We start from the raw sequence: 24,955 nt of genomic DNA, 5'->3' as shown, positions 1-24,955 counted from the left end.
TGATAAGATAACAGAGGAGAGATCGGGGATCCTGTGTACATGTACTGATAAGATAACAGAGGAGAGATCGGGGATCCTGTGTACATGTACTGATAAGATAACAGAGGAGAGATCGGGGATCCTGTGTACATGTACTGATAAGATAACATAGAGGAGAGATCGGGGATCCTGTGTACATGTACTGATAAGATAACATAGAGGAGAGATCGGGGATCCTGTGTACATGTACTGATAAGATAACAGAGGAGAGATCGGGGATCCTGTGTACATGTACTGATAAGATAACAGAGGAGAGATCGGGGATCCTGTGTACATGTACTGATAAGATAACATAGAGGAGAGATCGGGGATCCTGTGTACATGTACTGATAAGATAACATAGAGGAGAGATCGGGGATCCTGTGTTCATGTACTGATAAGATAACAGAGGAGAGATCGGGGATCCTGTGTACATGTACTGATAAGATAACATAGAGGAGAGATCGGGGATCCTGTGTACATGTACTGATAAGATAACAGAGGAGAGATCGGGGATCCTGTGTACATGTACTGATAAGATAACAGAGGAGAGATCGGGGATCCTGTGTACATGTACTGATAAGATAACATAGAGGAGAGATCGGGGATCCTGTGTACATGTACTGATAAGATAACATAGAGGAGAGATCGGGGATCCTGTGTACATGTACTGATAAGATAACAGAGGAGAGATCGGGGATCCTGTGTACATGTACTGATAAGATAACAGAGGAGAGATCGGGGATCCTGTGTACATGTACTGATAAGATAACAGAGGAGAGATCGGGGATCCTGTGTACATGTACTGATAAGATAACATAGAGGAGAGATCGGGGATCCTGTGTACATGTACTGATAAGATAACAGAGGAGAGATCGGGGATCCTGTGTACATGTACTGATAAGATAACATAGAGGAGAGATCGGGGATCCTGTGTACATGTACTGATAAGATAACAGAGGAGAGATCGGGGATCCTGTGTACATGTACTGATAACATAACATAGAGGAGAGATCGGGGATCCTGTGTACATGTACTGATAAGATAACAGAGGAGAGATCGGGGATCCTGTGTACATGTACTGATAACATAACATAGAGGAGAGATCGGGGATCCTGTGTACATGTACTGATAAGATAACAGAGGAGAGATCGGGGATCCTGTGTACATGTACTGATAACATAACATAGAGGAGAGATCGGGGATCCTGTGTACACGTACTGATAAGATAACAGAGGAGAGATCGGGGATCCTGTGTACATGTACTGATAAGATAACATAGAGGAGAGATCGGGGATCCTGTGTACATGTACTGATAAGATAACAGAGGAGAGATCGGGGTTCCTGTGTACATGTACTGATAAGATAACAGAGGAGAGATCGGGGGTCCTGTGTACATGTACTGATAAGATAACATAGAGGAGAGATCGGGGATCCTGTGTACATGTACTGATAAGATAACACAGAGGAGAGATCGGGGATCCTGTGTACATGTACTGATAACAGAGGAGAGATCGGGGATCCTGTGTACATGTACTGATAAGATAACATAGAGGAGAGATCGGGGATCCTGTGTACATGTACTGATAAGATAACATAGAGGAGAGATCGGGGATCCTGTGTACATGTACTGATAAGATAACACAGAGGAGAGATCGGGGATCCTGTGTACATGTACTGATAACAGAGGAGAGATCGGGGATCCTGTGTACATGTACTGATAAGATAACACAGAGGAGAGATCGGGGATCCTGTGTACATGTACTGATAAGATAACATAGAGGAGAGATCGGGGATCCTGTGTACATGTACTGATAACAGAGGAGAGATTGTGTGATCCTGTGTACATGTACTGATAAGATAACATAGAGGAGAGATTGTGGGATCCTGTGTACATGTACTGATAAGATAACACAGAGGAGAGATCGGGGATCCTGTGTACATGTACTGATAAGATAACACAGAGGAGAGATCGGGGATCCTGTGTACATGTACTGATAAGATAACAGAGGAGAGATCGGGGATCCTGTGTACATGTACTGATAAGATAACACAGAGGAGAGATCGGGGATCCTGTGTACATGTACTGATAACAGAGGAGAGATCGGGGATCCTGTGTACATGTACTGATAAGATAACACAGAGGAGAGATCGGGGATCCTGTGTACATGTACTGATAAGATAACATAGAGGAGAGATCGGGGATCCTGTGTACATGTACTGATAACAGAGGAGAGATTGTGGGATCCTGTGTACATGTACTGATAAGATAACAGAGGAGAGATCGGGGATCCTGTGTACATGTACTGATAAGATAACAGAGGAGAGATCGGGGATCCTGTGTACATGTACTGATAAGATAACAGAGGAGAGATCGGGGATCCTGTGTACATGTACTGATAAGATAACATAGAGGAGAGATCGGGGATCCTGTGTACATGTACTGATAAGATAACATAGAGGAGAGATCGGGGATCCTGTGTACATGTACTGATAAGATAATATACAGGAGAGATCGGGGATCTTGTGTACATGTACTGATAAGGTAACACAGAGGAGAGATCGGGGATCTTGTGTACATGTACTGATAAGATAACAGAGGAGAGTTCAGGGGGCAGCTGAAAAAAACGCCCAATTTCTCCAAAACATCCGTTTACCAACAGCAGTGTACATGAGGCTCTGATGAAAGTATATTTAAAGCGGAATTCCACCCACATTTTTCACTCCTCACCATGCAGCACTAATGTGCATCCTAAAAATGAATTGGCAATTTATTTATTTTCTGTTCACTTACCTGATTTATGCCTATATCTAATTTTACTTCCTCCTTTGGGGGCCGCGGCGCAGTGCGTCATTTCCGGTTTTGCATTGGCTCCTGGGAGATCGTGGTCAGCTTGGCATGACACTGCTCCAGTAGCATTTAACACTGGTGTCTATGGAAATTCTTGGTCAGCTTGGCATGGCACGGCTCCCGTAACATTTAACATTGGTGTCTATGGAAAATCTTGGGTCAGCTTGGCATGGCTGGCTGTGCCATGTCAAGCTGACCAAGATTGCACCGCACTAAACATGTGCGAGATCAGCAGGTGCATGCTGGGTAGCCAGGACTCCAGGAAAGACACTTTGGCTTCAGATGCCCACACAGGAGATGGCCACGCTGTGCAGGAACTTCAGAAAGTAAGAAAACGATGCTGCACAAATAGAAAACTGGGCATAGTTTACAGTATACCTTTGTTAACATTGCATGAGTATTCTAGGGGTATTTTCACCTTAAAAGTAATATTTCAGCCAGAACTTCGCTTTAAAAAAAAATAGTAAAAAAATAAAATAAAAAAATAAATATTGAACTTTTTTTTTTTTTACATACTGTCACCAGCCAGTGTCCCTGATTACCACCACACCAGTTATATGACACTGTACTGATGAGAGTATGTAAAAAAATTAATATTAATATAAATATAATAATTAATAATAATAACAACTAGTAATTTAATTTCCTAATTTTTCAAAAAATTTTGAAAATTTTCTAAAAAATAATCGCCATGCCTCGTACTAAACACCTCGGACTGTCTACTTTCCAAAAAGGGGGTCATTTGGGGGGATATTTGTACTGTTCTGGCATTTTAGGAGCCTCAAGAAATGAGTCAGTACATCAGGATTGATCGATTTTCAAATATACTGTACCATAGATCGTAGATGATATAACTTTCACGCAAACCAATTAAATGTACACTTATAAGGATTTTTATTTTGATAAAGCACATGTAGCAGAAAACATTTTGGCCTACATTTATAAAAGACAATTGTTTTATTTTTTTTATAGGACAGGCTTTATAACAGAAAGCAGTTCAGACAAGAAATGAATTGAAATCTTAAACAAGGATATAGAAATATAAACATGACAGGGGTTCTAAGCCTTCCCCCTATTATATTAATGAAAATCATTTCTATCTCTGTCTGTTTATCCATCTGTCTTGCTGTCAGAGTTCCCCTCACTTCCTGTCTGGTGAATTGTTGTCAGGACAGGAAGTAAATGGAAATTTCTTTGACAGCCCTGAATAGCAGTTAACAAAAAAGAATAAAAAATAAATAAATAAATAAAAAAAAAAGATTCTAATACATCTCCACTCTATCTACAACTAAAAACACACTTTGGCTATAGATATATTGTAAAGGTGAAGGATCCCGGACTAACCCCAATTCTCACTAAACTACCTCATGTTTCACTGACCCAGAACAAGCATGCAGCCGATCCCGGGAGCTGCACATCAGAACAAGACCTGCTGTGTGTAGACCAGTGGCAGTCTCAGCCTGAACAGTCGACAACCTCAACGCGTTTCACTCCGCCCACCGAAGCTTACCCATGGGGCTCAAGGGTTCCAGTGGGTGGAGTGGGTCCAGGCTGAGACTGACACTTGTCTACACACAGCAGGTCTTGTTCTGATGTGCGGCTTCTGGGATCTTCTACTCTTATCTGTCATTGTCTGGAGCATGGGCGGGTTCCTCACATCCGCAGGCACAGGACTACACTTTTTAGCAGCCTAATCTGCTCAAATACATACCATGGGTTCCCAGAACAAGCATGCAGCCAGTGAAATAATCTGACCTTCTGCATGCTTGTTCCTGGTCAGTGACACACTAGGTCAGGGGTAGGCAACCTGGGGCCCCCATCATGTCTCTGGGAGTAATTGTAACTGCCTGCCTTACAATGCCTCAGCTGGAAAGCCCCAGGTTGCCTACCCCTGTACTAGGTGGTGAAGTGAGGGTTAGGATGAAGATAATGACCCCCAAGGCCTGCAGCTTTGTAAATAAATCAGTAATGTTGGTTTTTGTCCACTGTTTCCTCCTATTGGCTGGGTATTGCACCAATCAGATTCTCCTCCCTGTGAAGTCACCAGTCTCTATGCAGATTTCTCACCTCGTGTTCCCTCCCAGATAACACCATATAGGAATCCTTACCTATACGTAACCCAACATGGAGGGGCTCAGTGAAGGTGGCGGTGAAGGTGTGGAGGTGTCGGATCGGGTAACACAGATCATAAAAGGAGATCTGCCCGGCCTCATAATCCAGTTCTACCCTGAGTCCGTTACTGTAGATACCGCCGGGTAATGGGATCTGATTACTGTCATGCAAAAAAAAGCATTGATTATACTTCCTCCTCTCCAAACACCAGGACTTATCATTATATCCAAGCCCTGACTGAAATCCCCTCCTGTCCATACTGGGGTAACACATCCCCACTTTCCAGATCGGTGAGTCCCCCACTTCCACTTCCCAGTAATGTCTTCCTGAGGAGAAACTCTGAATGCTCATCACCTGAGAACACCGAAAACTCTCCGGTATTTCTGGAAAGACCTTACGTGGTGACCTATACACGGTTTTCCTGTCATCTGATATAGCTAGATAATTACTGGCTGTGCTCATATCCAGTATTATGTCTGCAAACCTTGACGCCCCCCATGTTTTCTGTACAGCCCCAATTTTAGGTTCTCCAGCCTGGGGGTGTGAGTGTTGTATGGTGGGAGTGTGTTCGGGATGTTTCTTGGATGGTTTAGCAATAAAGGGAAGCATTTCCTTTGCACTGGAATGTGGATAGACATGTGTGTCTGCACATTTCTGTGCATTTACCCCAGACATGGTATCAGATAAACCTGTGTGTAATGTGTTCTTCTGGACGGAGAATTTCCTGTTCTCCAGGGAAGTGGTGGGGCCACATAAAAAACGTTCTGATGATGACCATTTCCTGTTCTCCAGGGAAGTGGTGGGGTCACGTAAGACGTATTCTGATGATGAACATTTCCTGTTCTCCAGGAAAGTGGTTGGGTCACGTAAGACGTGTTCTGATGATGACCATTTCCTGTTCTCCAGGGAAGTGGTGGGGTCACGTAAGACGTGTTCTGATGATGACCATTGTCTGTTCTCCAGGGAAGTGGTGGGGCCACGCAAAACATGTTGTGATGATGACCATTTCCTGTTCTCCAGGGAAGTGGTGGGGTCATGTAAGACGTGTTCTGATGATGTCCATTGCCTGTTCTCCAGGGAAGTGGTGGGACCACGTAAAACATGTTGTGATGATGACCATTTCCTGTTCTCCAGAGAAGTGGTGGGGTCACGTAAGACGTATTCTGACGATGAACATTTCCTGTTCTCCAGTGAAGTGGTGGGGTCACGTAAGACGTATTCTGATGATGAACATTTCCTGTTCTCCAGGGAAGTGGTGGGGTCACGTAAGACGTATTCTGATGATGACCATTTCCTGTTCTCCAGGGAAGTGGTGGGGCCACGTAAAACATGTTGTGATGATGACCATTTCCTGTTCTCCTGGGAAGTGGTGGGGTCACGTAAGACGTGTTCTGATGATGACCACTTCCTGTTCTCCAGGGAAGTGGTGGGGCCACGTAAAACATGTTCTGATGATGAACATTTCCTGTTCTCCAGAGAAGTGGTGGGGTCACATAAGACGTGTTCTGGTGACTTGATGTGGACTCTCAGGTGATCGTCACACAGAGAAGCTTCACACAGCAGACAGGACTTCACAGCAGGTACAGGAGTGTGAATACAGTAAGTACAGAAGACCCCGGATGACACCTGATCAGGACGAGTGGGCCGGAAATTCTCCACTATGTTACGCAGTGTTATGTTCCTCCGCAGTGAAGGCCGCTCCTGGAACTCTTCTCTGCAATCAGGACAGAAATAACCTCCAGACCTCTCCTGTGAATCCAACACGCGACCAATACAGTCCTGGCAGAAGTTGTGTCCACATATCAGGGTTATAGGATCTGTATAAATACTCAGACAGATGGAACATTCCAGCTCCTCCTTCAGATCAGCAGACGCCATGACTGAAAGCAGAAGAGAGAAAAGAACGTTAAATGATCTGACACGCATTAATGCTGAGCTCCAGGATTTCAGCCACTTTGTAAAGTACGTCATATTACTAGGGCTTAAGTCCAATGGGGTGCATGCCACCTTGTGGACTTCTCTTTGTCATTTATAACTAAGGCCGGCCATAGACAGAGCAAATTTTATTCCTGCAACCATAGACAGTGTTGACAGGGGAACCCCTTCTGCGGAGTCATTGTGCTCTCCCGGTGGGGGAATCTGTCCCTGCCGGGAGAACACAGCGATTTATTGCTAGTGGCTGTTACAGCCTTTAGCAATAATCACATGTAAAATCCAGCAGGCTGTTGTACCCAAGTTGAGCGATCAACTTGGGTACATTCAACCTGCCCACACATGGTTTGAATTAAAACTGGTTCCTGCTGAACCGGCCGATATTCGAACCTTCTAAAGTCAGCTTAACAGTTTTACTGAACACCAAGAGTACAGCTACCACTACACTCCCGGTGCTCTGACAGAAGAGAAGTTGTCTTCTCATATAGCAGTCTCTGTGACAGACATGATCTGAGTGTTGTCAGTCAGAAAATTTCCCTTCCTGTCCTGAGGGGATGTATTGTAGTACGGGGATCATAAACCACTAAGCACCCCCTCCAGATCTCCATTATGTGTTATGGCAGCGAGGGGGGTAATTTCCACACTGTATGTATTAACACAATAGTAGACTAGAGGTTCTTGGGTCAGGATGAGGTTTGAGACGAGTATGGGCTTGAGGTGAACCCAATTAATTTGCGGTTTGTGGAAACTGCAAACTTAGGTGGCTATTTGCATGCTGCTATAGCAACCAACGATCGTTAATCCTTTCCCACTAGCAAAGAGCTTAGGGTATGATTCGACCCCAAGTGCAACCTGAGCCTTAGCCATTTGCGGTTGACAAGCTAATGCAATTGTTCCCTGCCATAGCAACAAATTAGCAAACATGCAGTTATTGGCCTTTAAACTTTTATCGGGTGGCTTAGAAGGGCCAATACTTGGAGTTTTCTAAAGCAGAAGTCTCCAAACTATGGCCCTCCAGTTCTTCAAGAACTACAATTCCCATCATGCCTAGTCATGTCTGAATGCCGGAGTTTTCCAATGCCCCATGGGAAGTGTACTTCCGCAACAGCTGGAGGGCCATAGTTTGGAGATCCCTGTTCTAAAGGACAACCTTCCCCTCCCTATAAAAGTCAGGGTTCCCAGAACTCTTGTCAGGATGTGTGAAGTCTTGGACTACAGAAGACAGGGCATTTTACGTGAAAGCTATATTATTATTATACAGGATTTATATAGCGCCAACAGTTTACGCAGCGCTTTACAATATAAAATTGAGACAATACAGTTATAATACAATAAAATACAAGAGGATTAGGAGGGCCCTACTCAGAAGAGCTTACAATCTAATAGGGTGGGGCAGGTGGTACTACAGAAGGTTGTAACTGTGGGGAATGAGCTGATGGAAGTGGTAGAAGATTAGTTGGAGACATGATAGGCTTTCCTGAAGAGATGAGTTTTCAGGGATCGCCTGAAGATAGCAAGAGTAGGGGATAGCTGGACAGGTTGAGGTGGAGAGTTCCAGAGGATGGGAGAGGCTCTGGAGAAATCCTGGAGACGAGCATGGGAGGAGGAGACGAGAGAGCTTGAGAGTAGGAGGTCTTGAGAAGAGCGGAGAGGACGGTTTGGGTGATATTTGGAGACAAGATTGGTGATGTAGCTCGGGGCAGAGTTGTGAATGGCTTTGTAGGTTGTGGTTAGTATTTTGAATTTAATTTGCTGGGCGATCGGGAGCCAGTGTAGGGATTGGAGGAGAGGGTTGGCAGACACTGAGCGATTGGTAAGGTGGATAAGTCTGGCAGCAGCATTCATGATAGACTGAAGAGGGGAGCCTCCTTAGGGTCTATGTATGCCTGGGGATTGCAATAGTCCATTATCTCCATGGTACTTGGCTTATGCAACTATTGCTTCCTCTTCCACTTTGACCTTCTTGTTAAGAATGCCAAGTACAGTGTTCACAGACAATTATTGACACACTTACAAGTCTTGCCCCCTTTGTCCGCCGTAAGGGAGCCCTTGTGGTGTCCCTACCTTGATTGCCATCTGGTCTCTCTCGGGAGTACTAAAGGAATCTATGTGAGCACCTTTTCCATATTGGAGTCCCCGTTGCTGAGGACCATTTGTTTGGTGAGGAGAGCGGGAGAACAGTCCAGGGAACACATCATCTTCTGACATTTTCCACTACTAAGCCTGTTTTGACCCCCCTGAGTAAGGGCGGTCGCAGGCTTTCTGGTAAGCCTTTAATTTTACCATCTGGTGGTGGCCTGCACTAAAGGTGGATCACGCAATAGCTTTTTCTGGATTCTTTTGGATTCATCCTCTCATTTGAGACACTTACGGACTTTATTGTTTATTTTTTGCACATTTTCTTTGTATACACCCTTCAGGGTATGGACTCACGTGTATAAGGATTATCACTTATATGATTTTTTATATTATTTTATGATGATATAGGTTTTAGGTGAACAGTTCACATGTGTCCTTATTATATATGTGCACTTTATCACTTTAAACTAGTGCTACACTGATTATTGTTTTATATCACTTATTGACCCATAATTTTGTGGGTCCTGGCATATTTGCATATATCAATATATGTGCTCTTTTTCACTAGTCCAGCGCTACACTGTTCTTCTTTCTGAAGAGGGCAGGAGCCTATGGAGAGGCAGGCCAATGAGAAGGGAGTTGTAATAGTCAAGGCGAGAGATAAGAAGGGAGTGAATGAGGAGCTTGGTGGTTTCATTTGTTAAAAAGGGGCGAATATAGTGCTATATACAGAGCTGTATTGACTATGTTACAGTGAATTGAACTGTGGTGACCTACATAGTGTGTAGTTTACCCCTCATATTCTCTGTACTGTGTTGTGCTACATTACTGTGAATTTAATTGTTGGTTGCATATTATTGTGTTCTTTTTTAGCTCTTGCTTCTCCTCGCCTTGCATGTTTTTGGACGTTTTATGTTTTTTTTTTTTTTTTTATGTTTTGAGGTTGTGTCTGAAGATGCGCAGGAATCAACTTTTTCTGATGCTGAGGAAGAGAGGAGCAAGTAATTGCTAGACAACGAGTTTCTGTCCATGAGAGAATCTGGGTTGCTTCCTTCAAGGCAGCCGGGCTCCTCATGCCCCCTTCATGATGGATATATTGCACTATAGTGGTTTTGTCTAACTACACCTAAGGTCCTTTCCTCATGGAGTGGACTCCATTAGAAGTCCTCTTGCTCAGTGGGGGATCTGTCCACTGATCTCTTGAGTAATCGGATGGCTGGTCCGTATAACCTCCACTCATGCCGAGCGGACTCAGACACAGCCCGCTCTCCTCTATGAGCAGTCAGATGTAAACGGACTGCCTGTCCATTTACACCCATATGCCATCCGATCCACTAGATGTAAGGGGAATGCATCCCTATTTGTCTGTTTTTAGCAGGTCAGATTGGATGTCCGTTTACACCCGTCCCCCATAGAGGACAATGGAGGGTCCCATCAGGTCTGCCTGACAAATGAAGAATTTTGTCATTTTATCTGCGCACTCAATATAAAGCTTGTGTGTGTGATGTGACTGGAGTGTATATATTATATATATATATATATATATATATATATATATATATATATATATATATATATATATATATAAAAGCTTACTTCAGCATAGAAAAAAAAATATATAAAAAGAGCTAAATATACAAACCAAGACATATCTTAATATTACGATCATCATGATGCTCAACAAAACCCTAACCTCCACCAAAACACACCCTCGGGCTAAGAAACAATTAAACATTTAACCCATGCATGCGGTCTATTTTCAAGAATCTAGGTGAAAGGATAGAAAGAGACTGACAGACAGCAGCTACGGGGACCTGACATTCCTCCACGTCTTTGTCTAGGCCCCCCGGCTGCCAACCGTCCTTTCTCAAGACCCCGGATCTTCCCAATCTCCACCAAAATGTCTTGCACCACCACCTCGACAGGAAGAACTTTTTTACGAGTGGAAACCTGACACCGTGCATTCCACGTGACGTAATGGACTTCTAAACTAACTAGAAAACGTGTCTCAAAATCAAAATCCAGATGACCCTCAAAAGTCATGTATGACCACTCCGCGTAACTCAAGCGGGAAAGGGATACTGAGAGCCCCACCCACCCGCTTATAGACTTCTATATTGAAGGGGCACTGAAGTAAGAAATGCTCCATGGTCACCTCCACACCCTACTCTTGGACAACCACAGTTCTCCACAGAGTTATGCTTTAAGTTGCCCTTCACATTGAGTCTATCATGGAATGAGCGTCAGGCCAAATCATGAAACTTTAAAGGGATTCTCTCCAGATTCATAAAATGTAGACCCTCCCTCATAACAGGGCCTGGGCAATCCCTCAAGACCAGTGCCTCGCTAAAAGCAGATTCAACTTTCCTCTCCAGGGCCTTCTAGGAAGAGACTTAATTTCCTCTGCCAGCATTCGCCACTGCTGAAGCATTTTCAGTCACGGAGCAACATAAGCCGGGAGCCCACCGGTGGGCCGGTGACCTTTAGGCTTTTCACCAGCCCACCATTCACCCAGCTTTTCAGAAAAGGCCTTAACCAGCACTAAAAAAATACCAACCTACCAAGGCGGTTCTTCTGCCAGCTTGTGTTTCAAAAACATCAGAGAAAAGCATACCACCAGCTTGACCGTAACTAGGCCACCCATCCACCTGGGAAAGTAGGTTACAGACTTCTTAACAAGGTTCAGTCTGTTTCCACATAACAGCTGGAAGAAAAGGCTGTAGATATTTACATAGAGACACTGGCAAAGCACAGATAAAGTTTACATACAGAAATACCGGGATCAGGTAAGTTTAATCAAGTCAATTCTTTCCCTGTAAGAGAGTTTCCAATCCTTCTAGCTGGCAACCTTGGCTTCGCATCTTGTAGCCTGTTTACCCAATTTGCAAGGCCATAATCGCTGAGACCAAATTTGATGCCTAAAACTTTAATTTCCTGCTGGGGCTCAAGGAAGGTGTCTGGAAGCACAAAGCCTTCGTCTTCCTCTCCCATCCAGAAAACCTCACTCTTATCCTGATCAATCTTTGAGCCAGATGCCTCAGCATACTGCTTCATCACAAAGACCGACTCCTCTGTCCCTGAGATGAAAACAGACACGTCATCTGTATATGCCACGACCCTCAGAGTATGCTCACCAGGTATGCCCAAAGGCACAAGTGTCCACTTTCTAACATCCTAAAAAAGGGATTGATTACTAACGTGTATAGCAGGGGACGTAAAGAACACCCCTGATGCACACCTGAGCCAACCTCAAAAGGCCATCCGATCCATTCACTTATGAGTATGAAGCTTCCAGCCCCCCTGTACAAAGGTCTTCAGCCAATCAATAAAGCCCCCCACCAGGCCATACTTGCCAAGAAGCAGCCATAGGTACTCATGATTGACCTGGTCAAAAGCTTTAGCCTGATCCAATGACAGCAAGAACTTTCTCCAGCCTGCATCGTTCCAGGTCTTCCAGGAGAGCTAACACTGATGAAAAAGTGCTTCTACCCTGAACCAATCAGTGCTGGTGATGAGAAAGTAGATTGCCCACTACAGACGATAAACGCCAGAAGATTATTTTTGCCAGCATTTCCCTATCAACATTGAGAAGGCTAATGGCCTGCCAATTCTCAATTCCACAATGATCTTTACCCTTTGACAGAAGAATCACCATAGATTGACGCATGCAGGGAGATTGCAAACCCTCTCTCAGCCAGCCATTAAAAACCTCCACCAAATATGGGGCCAGAGTAACGTTAAAGTGCTTGTGCTGTCAATCCATCTAGCCCAGGCGACTTTAATGGCAATATTTTTAAAAGCCTTGACCACCTCATCTGCTGTGATGTCCTCTGTCAAACTCACAAGAGAACTACCATGTCCCAGTCCTGGAGTAGAATCCAGAAACCCTGACATGCCTGCCCGATCAAGGTCCCTCCTGCCCAGGAGGTCAGCATAATATGACCTGGCGGTTTCGAGGATCCCCGACTTCGACTATATCAAAAAAACGGTACTGTCAACCAGGCCTACAACCGACTTAACTGCTCTACCTTGTTTGCAGTTCTGGTAAGGGTGGGTGAGTGATATTTCCCATAATCCCTCTCCAGAACCAAAGAGGCATGCCTGTCATATTGACACTTCCTGACCAAGAGCTAAACCTCAGAGATCATCCTCGGATGTCTGTTATTCAAGACAAGCCTATCAAGCTTCCTCTGCAGAGACGCTTGTTGCCTTACCGAAAAAGTGAATCCCTGGTTACCTTGCCAAAATGTGAATCCCCTGTCGTCTGGGCAGCAATCAACCACACATCAACCAGACCTGCCTGTCTAGATATTTTGTTTTAATAAAAAGCCGTCACAGTCTAGCCTGGCTCCAGTACATTTCCTTCCCTGTCCATCATGTGACAATCCTGACGGTAAAGCCCCCTATCCTTCCATTTCATCATCACCCACCCCACTCACCCCCACCATCATTCACTCCATCCCCCGGCACCTTGTGCCCTCAGACTCCTGGGAGCAGAGAGGGGGGTGGGTCGGTGCAACCATACACACTGGTCCGGCTCCCTCCACAGGAGGATAAGACACAACATCCACGGACACCGACTCAGGGGACACGTCAAGGGGAGGACACAACGTTGGATGGACTCCGATGGAAACACACCGATTTGGCTGAGACAACAGAGACACTGGGGACCCCTGGCACAGAGACACTGGGGACCCCTGGCACAGAGACACTGGGGACCCCTGGCACAGAGACACTGGGGACCCCTGGCACAGAGACACTGGGGACCCCTGGCACAGAGACACTGGGGACCCCTGGCACAGAGACACTGGGGACCCCTGGCACAGAGACTTTGGGGACCCCTGGCACAGAGACATTGGGGACCCCTGGCACAGCCCCCCTCCTCCATGTCCAGGTGACAAAACTCTTCCACCAAAGCTGACTGGTTATGCCAAGACCTCAGGACATTCGCTGTACATACGTCCGACCTCATCACAAAGATCACATCTGATCCTACCACAATCCTTAGCCAGATGACCCACACCCTTCATTCCATGTGATTGTGGGGGAGGGGACATTACAGTGTAAGCTCCTCTGTACAGAGACTGATGTGACTGTGGGGGGGAGGGGACATTAGAGTGTAAGCTCCTCTGTACAGAGACTGATGTGGGGGGGAGGGGACATTAGAGTGTAAGCTCCTCTGTACAGAGACTGATGTGACTGTGGGGGAGGGGACATTAGAGTGTAAGCTCCTCTGTACAGAGACTGATGTGACTGTGGGGGGAGGGGACATTAGAGTGTAAGCTCCTCTGTACAGAGACTGATGTGACTGTGGGGGAGGGGACATTAGAGTGTAAGCTCCTCTGTATAGAGACTGATGTGACTGTGGGGGGGAGGGGACATTAGAGTGTAAGCTCCTCTGTACAGAGACTGATGTGACTGTGGGGGGAGGGGACATTAGAGTGTAAGCTCCTCTGTACAGAGACTGATGTGGGGGGGAGGGGACATTAGAGTGTAAGCTCCTCTGTACAGAGACTGATGTGACTGTGGGGGGGAGGGGACATTAGAGTGTAAGCTCCTCTGTACAGAGACTGATGTGACTGTGTGGGGGAGGGGACATTAGAGTGTAAGCTCCTCTGTACAGAGACTGATGTGACTGTGGGGGGAGGGGACATTAGAGTGTAAGCTCCTCTGTACAGAGACTGATGTGACTGTGGGGGGGGGAGGGGACATTAGAGTGTAAGCTCCTCTGTACAGACTGATGTGACTGTGGGGGGAGGGGACATTAGAGTGTAAGCTCCTCTGTACAGAGACTGATGTGACTGTGGGGGGAGGGGACATTAGAGTGTAAGCTCCTCTGTACAGACTGATGTGACTGTGGGGGGAGGGGACATTAGAGTGTAAGCTCCTCTGTACAGAGACTGATGTGACTGTGGGGGAGGGGACATTAGAGTGTAAGCTCCTCTGTACAGACTGATGTGACTGTGGGGGGGAGGGGACATTAGAGTGTAAGCTCCTCTGTACAGAGACTGATGTGACTGTGGGGGGAGGGGACATTAGAGTGTAAGCTCCTCTGTACAGACTGATGTGACTGTGGGGGGGAGGGGACATTAGAGTGTAAGCTCCTCTGTACAGAGACTGATGTGACTGTGTGGGGGAGGGGACATTAGAGTGTAAGCTCCTCTGTACAGAGACTGATGTGACTGTGGGGGGAGGGGACATTAGAGTGTAAGCTCCTCTGTACAGAGACTGATGTGACTGTGGGGGGGAGGGGACATTAGAGTGTAAGCTCCTCTGTACAGAGACTGATGTGACTGTGGGGGGAGGGGACATTAGAGTGTAAGCTCCTCTGTACAGACTGATGTGACTGTGGGGGGAGGGGACATTAGAGTGTAAGCTCCTCTGTACAGACTGATGTGACTGTGGGGGGGAGGGGACATTAGAGTGTAAGCTCCTCTGTACAGAGACTGATGTGACTGTGGAGGGGACATTAGAGTGTAAGCTCCTCTGTATAGAGACTGATGTGACTGTGGGGGAGGGGACATTAGAGTGTAAGCTCCTCTGTACAGACTGATGTGGGGGAGGGGACATTAGAGTGTAAGCTCCTCTGTACAGAGACTGATGTGACTGTGGGGGAGGGGACATTAGAGTGTAAGCTCCTCTGTACAGACTGATGTGACTGTGGGGGGGAGGGGACATTAGAGTGTAAGCTCCTCTGTACAGAGACTGATGTGATGGGGGGAGGGGACATTAGAGTGTAAGCTCCTCTGTACAGAGACTGATGTGACTGTGGGGGGGAGGGGACATTAGAGTGTAAGCTCCTCTGTACAGAGACTGATGTGACTGTGGGGGGAGGGGACATTAGAGTGTAAGCTCCTCTGTACAGAGACTGATGTGGGGGGGAGGGGACATTAGAGTGTAAGCTCCTCTGTATAGAGACTGATGTGACTGTGGGGGAGGGGACATTAGAGTGTAAGCTCCTCTGTACAGAGACTGATGTGACTGTGGGGGGGAGGGGACATTAGAGTGTAAGCTCCTCTGTATAGAGACTGATGTGACTGTGGGGGGGGGGGGGACATTAGAGTGTAAGCTCCTCTGTACAGACTGATGTGACTGTGGGGGGGAGGGGACATTAGAGTGTAAGCTCCTCTGTACAGAGACTGATGTGACTGTGGGGGGAGGGGACATTAGAGTGTAAGCTCCTCTGTACAGACTGATGTGACTGTGGGGGAGGGGACATTAGAGTGTAAGCTCCTCTGTACAGAGACTGATGTGACTGTGGGGGAGGGGACATTAGAGTGTAAGCTCCTCTGTACAGAGACTGATGTGACTGTGGGGGAGGGGACATTAGAGTGTAAGCTCCTCTGTACAGAGACTGATGTGACTGTGGGGGAGGGGACATTAGAGTGTAAGCTCCTCTGTACAGAGACTGATGTGACTGTGGGGGGAGGGGACATTAGAGTGTAAGCTCCTCTGTACAGACTGATGTGACTGTGGGGGGAGGGGACATTAGAGTGTAAGCTCCTCTGTACAGACTGATGTGACTGTGGGGGGGAGGGGACATTAGAGTGTAAGCTCCTCTGTACAGAGACTGATGTGACTGTGGAGGGGACATTAGAGTGTAAGCTCCTCTGTATAGAGACTGATGTGACTGTGGGGGAGGGGACATTAGAGTGTAAGCTCCTCTGTACAGACTGATGTGGGGGAGGGGACATTAGAGTGTAAGCTCCTCTGTACAGAGACTGATGTGACTGTGGGGGAGGGGACATTAGAGTGTAAGCTCCTCTGTACAGACTGATGTGACTGTGGGGGGGAGGGGACATTAGAGTGTAAGCTCCTCTGTACAGAGACTGATGTGATGGGGGGAGGGGACATTAGAGTGTAAGCTCCTCTGTACAGAGACTGATGTGACTGTGGGGGGGAGGGGACATTAGAGTGTAAGCTCCTCTGTACAGAGACTGATGTGACTGTGGGGGGAGGGGACATTAGAGTGTAAGCTCCTCTGTACAGAGACTGATGTGGGGGGGAGGGGACATTAGAGTGTAAGCTCCTCTGTATAGAGACTGATGTGACTGTGGGGGAGGGGACATTAGAGTGTAAGCTCCTCTGTACAGAGACTGATGTGACTGTGGGGGGGAGGGGACATTAGAGTGTAAGCTCCTCTGTATAGAGACTGATGTGACTGTGGGGGGGGGGGGGACATTAGAGTGTAAGCTCCTCTGTACAGAGACTGATGTGACTGTGGGGGGGAGGGGACATTAGAGTGTAAGCTCCTCTGTATAGAGACTGATGTGACTGTGGGGGAGGGGACATTAGAGTGTAAGCTCCTCTGTACAGAGACTGATGTGACTGTGGGGGGAGGGGACATTAGAGTGTAAGCTCCTCTGTACAGAGACTAATGTGACTGTGGGGGGGGGGAGGGGACATTAGAGTGTAAGCTCCTCTGTACAGAGACTGATGTGACTGTGGGGGAGGGGACATTAGAGTGTAAGCTCCTCTGTACAGAGACTGATGTGACTGTGGGGGAGGGGACATTAGAGTGTAAGCTCCTCTGTACAGAGACTGATGTGATGAGCTCAGTGTACAGCACTATGGTATATGTCGGCTCTATAGAAGGATTAGATATAAGATTGGAGTCTGCTGTGATCTCTCTGTAATGAGATATAAATCTATATCACCCCTCCCCCCTCTCTCCCAGTATTGATCACCTATAATCGGTATTATTTATCGTATCACCAACGCATCCTCCTCTCCTCTCCGTACAGCTCCTCTAACTGTCGTTTCCCTCCAAACACTAGAGGTCCAACGAGGTTTATCTGAGGCTCCGCTTGGCGGCCATTTTGCGTAGGACCAAACGTCATAATACACACTGGGTAGGACACACAGGAAGTCCTCCAGCAGACACTAGAGGTCACAGTGCTCTATGAAAGGACTCCGGCTGGGGGCGGCCATTTTTGTGTAGGACGCAGAATGTCAATGTCTCAGTGTATAAATAAAGTACACCAGGAAGTCATAGAATGTGATTCTCAGAGTAATATTATATCTATTACTAATACATGGGTAGAAATTAATAATATAATATGAATAAATAATACAATATTTAATAGATGAGTATTAATCTGTATTATTAGTATATACATAATAATAAACCATGTAAAGGAGAACTCCGGACAGATATGAACCCCTTGAAGACTGTAATACATACATAAATATTGGGGGGTTTTGGGTGATAATTCGGGGTGATGGTGCAGCTACAGACATCATCACTTTACTGTTATTTCCAGCAGACAATTTTCTGGGGGGGATTTTATGATCCTCGAGGAGAACTAACCGTCGGATTGCTTTGAGGCTCCGCCCACACCATGACGTTTCGGATCTTAGGCTCCGCCCTCACCAGGCGTTCCGGATCTTAGGCTCCGACCACACCATGGCGTTCCGAATCTTAGGCTCCGCCCACACCATGACGTTCCGGATCTTAGGCTCCACCCACACCATGGCGTTCCGAATCTTAGGCTCCGCCCACACCATGGCGTTCCGGATCTTGGGGGGCGGAATCGCCCGCGATACTGACCGCAATTCCGAACCCGCCGCAAATCGCAGGATGCCCCTTTTTGCGATCCCTTTTTTTTTTTTTTCTAATGCCACTCAAATCGCGGCGCGATTTTGCCGCGATCGTCGCCCCGACGAAATTGCAGTACGATCACACAAACAGTATGGCGGCTCGCCTTTGCGTGTATGTTGTATGTGTTTGTAAGCGTGTCGGCACCCCATGGGGTAAAAGGACCCGCAGATAGACACCGGCGGCAAAAAAGCGCCCTGAGGCGATTCAGTTCGCATGGGTAGCGCTATACAAGTCTCTCATTCACCCCAAAAGTCCTGGTACATCTTTTGGGGGACAGGCGTCCCGTCATTCTGTTTGTGCGATCTTCTCCGCGTTTCGTCGGGGGCGACGATCACATCAAAACCGTGCCGCAATGTGAGTGCCATCAGGAAAAAAAAGAGGGGATCGCAAAGGGCGTCCTGCGATTTTGCGGCGATCCGTAACGCCATAGTGTGAACAGATTCTTGAAAGGTAGTGGAGGGGGTCACCTCCCCCTCCCGGCACTGAAGCCGGCGGTTCTGCTGGCTGACCATAGAGGTGATCGAGGCCAGAACATCGCCCATCATCTCTATGGTATAGGACTTGTAGTCCCTGTACAGCAGGGCTGGAGTGACGGAAGGAGAAGCAGCACAAGGAGCCAATCAGTTCATCTGCCAACAAGACGCATGCTGATAGGTGGAGAGAGAGCAGAGTGACAGAGGGATGAGCTCATCACTGCGCTGGTTTTCCTACCACCGTCCAATCACAGGCTGGGGCCAGAGCAAGATGACCTGGGCTCAGAGGAAGTGGGTTGAGTGATGCTAAGGCCCGAGGACACTGAGGAGGAGAAATCTCTGGATTGAAGGTGAATATTGCAGCTGGTTTTGTTCTTTTATATTTATTGGGCTATTCGTTTTTATCAATTTTTTTTTTTTTATGGATGGAATTCTTCTTTAATACAATTAGTAAAAATGTTAAACTTTTTTAACCACTTCAGCCCCGGAAGAATCTACCCCCTTCCTGACCAGAGCACTTTTTGAGATTCAGCACTGCGTCGCTTTAACTGACAATTGCGCGGTCGTGCGTTGTTGTACCCAAACAAAATTGATGTCCTTTTTTTGCCACAAATAGAGATTTTCTTTTGGTGGTATTTGATCACCTCTGCGGTTTTTATTTTTTGTGCTATAAACAAAAAAAAGAGCGACAATTTTGATAAAAAAACACATTTTTTTTTAACTTTTTGCTATAATAAATATCCCCCAAAAATATATTTAAAAAAACAATTTTTTTCCTCAGTTAGGCCGATACGTATTCTTCTACATTTTTGGTAAAAAAAAAAAAACAAAATCGCAATAAGCGTATATTGATTGGTTTGCGCAAACGTTATTGCGTCTACAAAATAGGGGATAGTTTTATGGCATTTTTATTATTATTCTTTTTTTTTTTTTTTTACTAGTAATGGCGGCGATCTGCAATTTTTATTGCATTATTTATTTATTGCGGCGGACACTTTTGACTCATTTTTGGGACCATTGTCATTTATACAGCGATCACTGATATAAAAATGCATTGATTACTGTGTAAATGACACTGACAGGGAAGGGGTTAACCACTAGGGGGCAATCAAGGGGTTAAGTGTGTCCTAGGGAGTGATTCTAATTGTGGGGGGGATGGGCTACAAGTGACATGACACTGATCACCACTCCCGATGACAGAGAGTAGTACAGTGGGGACGGAAAGTATTCAGACCCCCTTAAATTTTTCACTCTTTGTTATATTGCAGCCATTTGCTAAAATCATTTCAGTTAATTTTTTTCCTCATTAATGTACACACAGCCCCCCATATTGTACACACAGCACCCCATATTGTACACACAGCACCCCATATTGTACACACAGCCCCCCATATTGTACACACAGCCCCCCATATTGTACACACATCACCCCATATTGTACACACAGCCCCCCATACTGTACACACAGCCCCCCATATTGTACACACATCACCCCATATTATACACACATCACCCCATATTGTACACACATCACCCCATATTGTACACACAGCCCCCCATACTGTACACACAGCCCCCCATATTGTACACACATCACCCCATATTATACACACATCACCCCATATTGTACACACAGCCCCCCATACTGTACACACAGCCCCCCATATTGTACACACATCACCCCATATTATACACACATCACCCCATATTGTACACACATCACCCCATATTGTACACACAGCCCCCCATATTGTACACACAGCCCCCCATATTGTACACACAGCCCCCCATATTGTACACACATCACCCCATATTGTACACACAGCACCCCATATTGTACACACAGCCCCCCATATTGTACACACAGCACCCCATATTGTACACACAGCACCCCCATATTGTACACACAGCCCCCCATATTGTACACACAGCACCCCATATTATACACACAGCACCCCATATTGTACACACAGCACCCCATATTGTACACACAGCACCCCATATTATACACACAGCACCCCATATTGTACACACAGCACCTCATATTGTACACACAGCACCCCCATATTGTACACACAGCACCCCATATTGTACACACAGCCCCCCATATTGTACACACATCACCCCATATTGTATACACAGCCCCCCATATTGTACACACAGCACCTCATATTATACACACAGCGCCCCATATTGTACACACAGCACCCCATATTGTACACACAGCACCCCATATTGTACACACAGCACCTCATATTGTACACACAGCACCCCATATTGTACACACAGCCCCCCATATTGTACACACAGCACCCCATATTGTACACACATCACCCCATATTGTATACACAGCCCCCCATATTGTACACACAGCCCCCCATATTGTACACACAGCACTCCATATTGTACACACAGCACCTCATATTGTATACACAGCACCCCATATTGTACACACAGCACCCCATATTGTACACACATCACCCCATATTGTATACACAGCCCCCCATATTGTACACACAGCCCCCCATATTGTACACACAGCACTCCATATTGTACACACAGCACCTCATATTGTACACACAGCACCCCATATTGTACACACAGCCCCCCATATTGTACACACAGCCCCCCATATTGTACACACAGCCCCCCATATTGTACACACAGCACCCCATATTGTACACACAGCACCCCATATTGTACACACAGCCCCCCATATTGTACACACAGCCCCCCATATTGTACACACAGCACCCCATATTGTACACACAGCACCTCATATTGTACACACAGCCCCCCATATTGTACACACAGCCCCCCATATTGTACACACAGCCCCCCATATTGTACACACAGCACCCCCATATTGTACACACAGCACCCCATATTGTACACACAGCCCCCCATATTGTACACACAGCACTCCATATTGTACACACAGCACCCCATATTGTACACACAGCACCCCATATTGTACACACAGCACCCCATATTGTACACACAGCTCCCCATATTGTACACACAGCACCCCATATTGTACACACAGCACCCCATATTGTACACACAGCACTCCATATTGTACACACAGCCCCCCATATTGTACACACAGCACCCCATATTGTACACACAGCACCCCATATTGTACACACAGCACCCCATATTGTACACACAGCACCCCATATTGTACACACAGCACCCCATATTGTACACACCGCACCCCCATATTGTACACACAGCACCCCATATTGTACACACAGCACCTCATATTGTACACACAGCCCCCCATATTGTACACACAGCACCCCATATTGTACACACAGCCCCCCATACTGTACACACAGCACTCCATATTGTACACACAGCCCCCCATATTGTACACACAGCACCCCATATTGTACACACAGCACCCCATATTGTACACACAGCACTCCATATTGTACACACAGCACCCCATATTGACAGAAAAACACAAAATTGTTGACATTTTTGCAGATTTATTAAAAAAGAAAAACTGAAATATCACATGGTCCTAAGTATTCAGACCCTTTGCTCAGTATTTAGTAGAAGCACCTTTTGATCTAATACAGCCATGAGTCTTTTTGGGAAAGATACAACACGTTTTTCACACTTGGATTTGGGGATCCTCTGTCATTCCTCCTTGCAGATCCTCTCCAGTTCTGTCAGGGGGGATGGTAAACGTTGGTGGACGGCCATTTTTAGGTCTCTCCAGAGATGCTCAATTGGGTTTAAGTCAGGGCTCTGGCTGGGCCATTCAAGAACAGTCACGGAGTTGTTGTGAAGCCACTCCTTTGTTATTTTAGCTGTGTGCTTAGGGTCATTGTCTTGTTGGAAGGTAAACCTTCGGCCCAGTCTGAGGTCCTGAGCACTCTGGAGAAGGTTTTCGTCCAGGATATCCCTGTACTTGGCCGCATTCATCTTTCCCTCGATTGCAACCAGTCGTCCTGTCCCTGCAGCTGAAAAACACCCCCACAGCATGATGCTGCCACCACCATGCTTCACTGTTGGGACTGTATTGGACAGGTGATGAGCAGTGCCTGGTTTTCTCCACACATACTGCTTAGAATTAAGGCCAAAAAGTTCTATCTTGGTCTCATCAGACCAGAGAATCTTATTTCTCACCATCTTGGAGTCCTTCAGGTGTTTTTTAGCAAACTCCATGCAGGCTTTCATGTGTCTTGCACTGAGGAGAGCCTTCCGTCGGGCCACTCTGCCATAAAGCCCCGACTGGTGGAGGGCTGCAGTGATGGTTGACTTTCTACAACTTTCTCCCATCTCCCGACTACATCTCTGGAGCTCAGCCACAGTGATCTTTGGGTTCTTCTTTACCTCTCTCACCAAGGCTCTTCTCCCCCGATAGTTCAGTTTGGCCGGACGGCCAGCTCTAGGAGGGGTTCTGGTCGTCCCAAACGTCTTCCATTTAAGGATTATGGAGGCCACTGTGCTCTTAGGAACCTTAAGTGCAGCAGAATTTTTTTGGTAACCTTGGCCAGATCTGTGCCTTGCCACAATTCTGTCTCTGAGCTCTTCAGGCAGTTCCTTTGACCTCATGATTCTCATTTGCTCCGACATGCACTGTGAGCTGTAAGGTCTTATATAGACAGGTGTGTGGCTTTCCTAATCAAGTCCAATCAGTATAATCAAACACAGCTGGACTCAAATGAAGGTGTAGAACCATCTCAAGGATGATCAGAAGAAATGGACAGCACCTGAGTTATATATATGAGTGTCACAGCAAAGGGTCTGAATACTTAGGACCATGTGATATTTCAGTTTTTCTTTTTTAATAAATCTGCAAAAATGTAAACAATTCTGTGTTTTTCTGTCAATATGGGGTGCTGTGTGTACAATATGGGGGTGCTGTGTGTACAATATGGGGGGCTGTGTGTAGAATATGGGGTGCTGTGTGTACAATATGAGGTGCTGTGTGTACAATATGGGGTGCTGTGTGTACAATATGGAGTGCTGTGTGTACAATATGAGGTGCTGTGTGTACAATATGAGGTGCTGTGTGTACAATATGGGGTGCTGTGTGTACAATATGGGGTGCTGTGTGTACAATATGAGGTGCTGTGTGTACAATATGGGGTGCTGTGTGTACAATATGAGGTGCTGTGTGTACAATATGAGGTGCTGTGTGTACAATATGGGGTGCTGTGTGTACAATATGAGGTGCTGTGTGTACAATATGGGGTGCTGTGTGTACAATATGGGGTGCTGTGTGTACAATATGGGGTGCTGTGTGTACAATATGGGGTGCTGTGTGTACAATATGGGGGGCTGTGTGTACAATATGAGGTGCTGTGTGTACAATATGGGGTGCTGTGTGTACAATATGGGGTGCTGTGTGTACAATATGGAGTGCTGTGTGTACAATATGGGGTGCTATGTGTACAATATGGGGGGCTGTGTGTACAATATGAGGTGCTGTGTGTACAATATGGGGTGCTGTGTGTACAATATGGGGTGCTGTGTGTACAATATGGGGTGCTGTGTGTACAATATGGGGTGCTGTGTGTACAATATGGGGTGCTGTGTGTACAATATGGGGTGCTGTGTGTACAATATGGGGTGCTGTGTGTACATTAATGAGGAAAAATGAACTTAAATGATTTTAGCAAATGGCTGCAATATAACAAAGAGTGAAAAATTTAAGTGGGTCTAAATACTTTCCGTCCCCACTGTGTATATATATAAGGTATATGAAGTAGATAAAAAGAATCCCCAATTACCTGAACTGAAAATAGGTGTAACACCAAAATGGATCAATTCCTGGTGAGAATTTCTTTTATATACATATACTTGTTTCACTGTTAATGGTTTTATTATGCCTATTATTATTATGAATTAACTCTAGGGGATTGTGACATT

The 24,955-nt window shown here is 46.2% G+C and overlaps 1 protein-coding gene across 1 annotated transcript; it reads right to left on the bottom strand.

Moving 5' to 3' along the window:
• Positions 1–3,730: 3,730 nt before the first annotated feature.
• On the bottom strand, positions 3,731–17,804 carry LOC141122626 (uncharacterized). Its single transcript, XM_073611991.1, has 2 exons — positions 17,680–17,804; positions 3,731–6,861 (listed from the first exon to the last, which is right to left on the bottom strand). The coding sequence occupies exon 2, from the start codon at positions 6,857–6,859 to the stop codon at positions 4,910–4,912; it is 1,950 nt and encodes a 649-aa protein (XP_073468092.1). The 5' UTR covers positions 6,860–6,861; positions 17,680–17,804; the 3' UTR covers positions 3,731–4,909.
• Positions 17,805–24,955: the final 7,151 nt, after the last annotated feature.

The sequence above is a fragment of the Aquarana catesbeiana genome, linkage group LG01 (assembly GCF_042186555.1).
Source record: "Aquarana catesbeiana isolate 2022-GZ linkage group LG01, ASM4218655v1, whole genome shotgun sequence".
Taxonomy (NCBI): domain Eukaryota; kingdom Metazoa; phylum Chordata; class Amphibia; order Anura; family Ranidae; genus Aquarana; species Aquarana catesbeiana.
The sequence above is the reverse complement of the archived record's forward strand: the minus strand, read 5'-3'. Positions and strand labels throughout refer to the sequence as shown.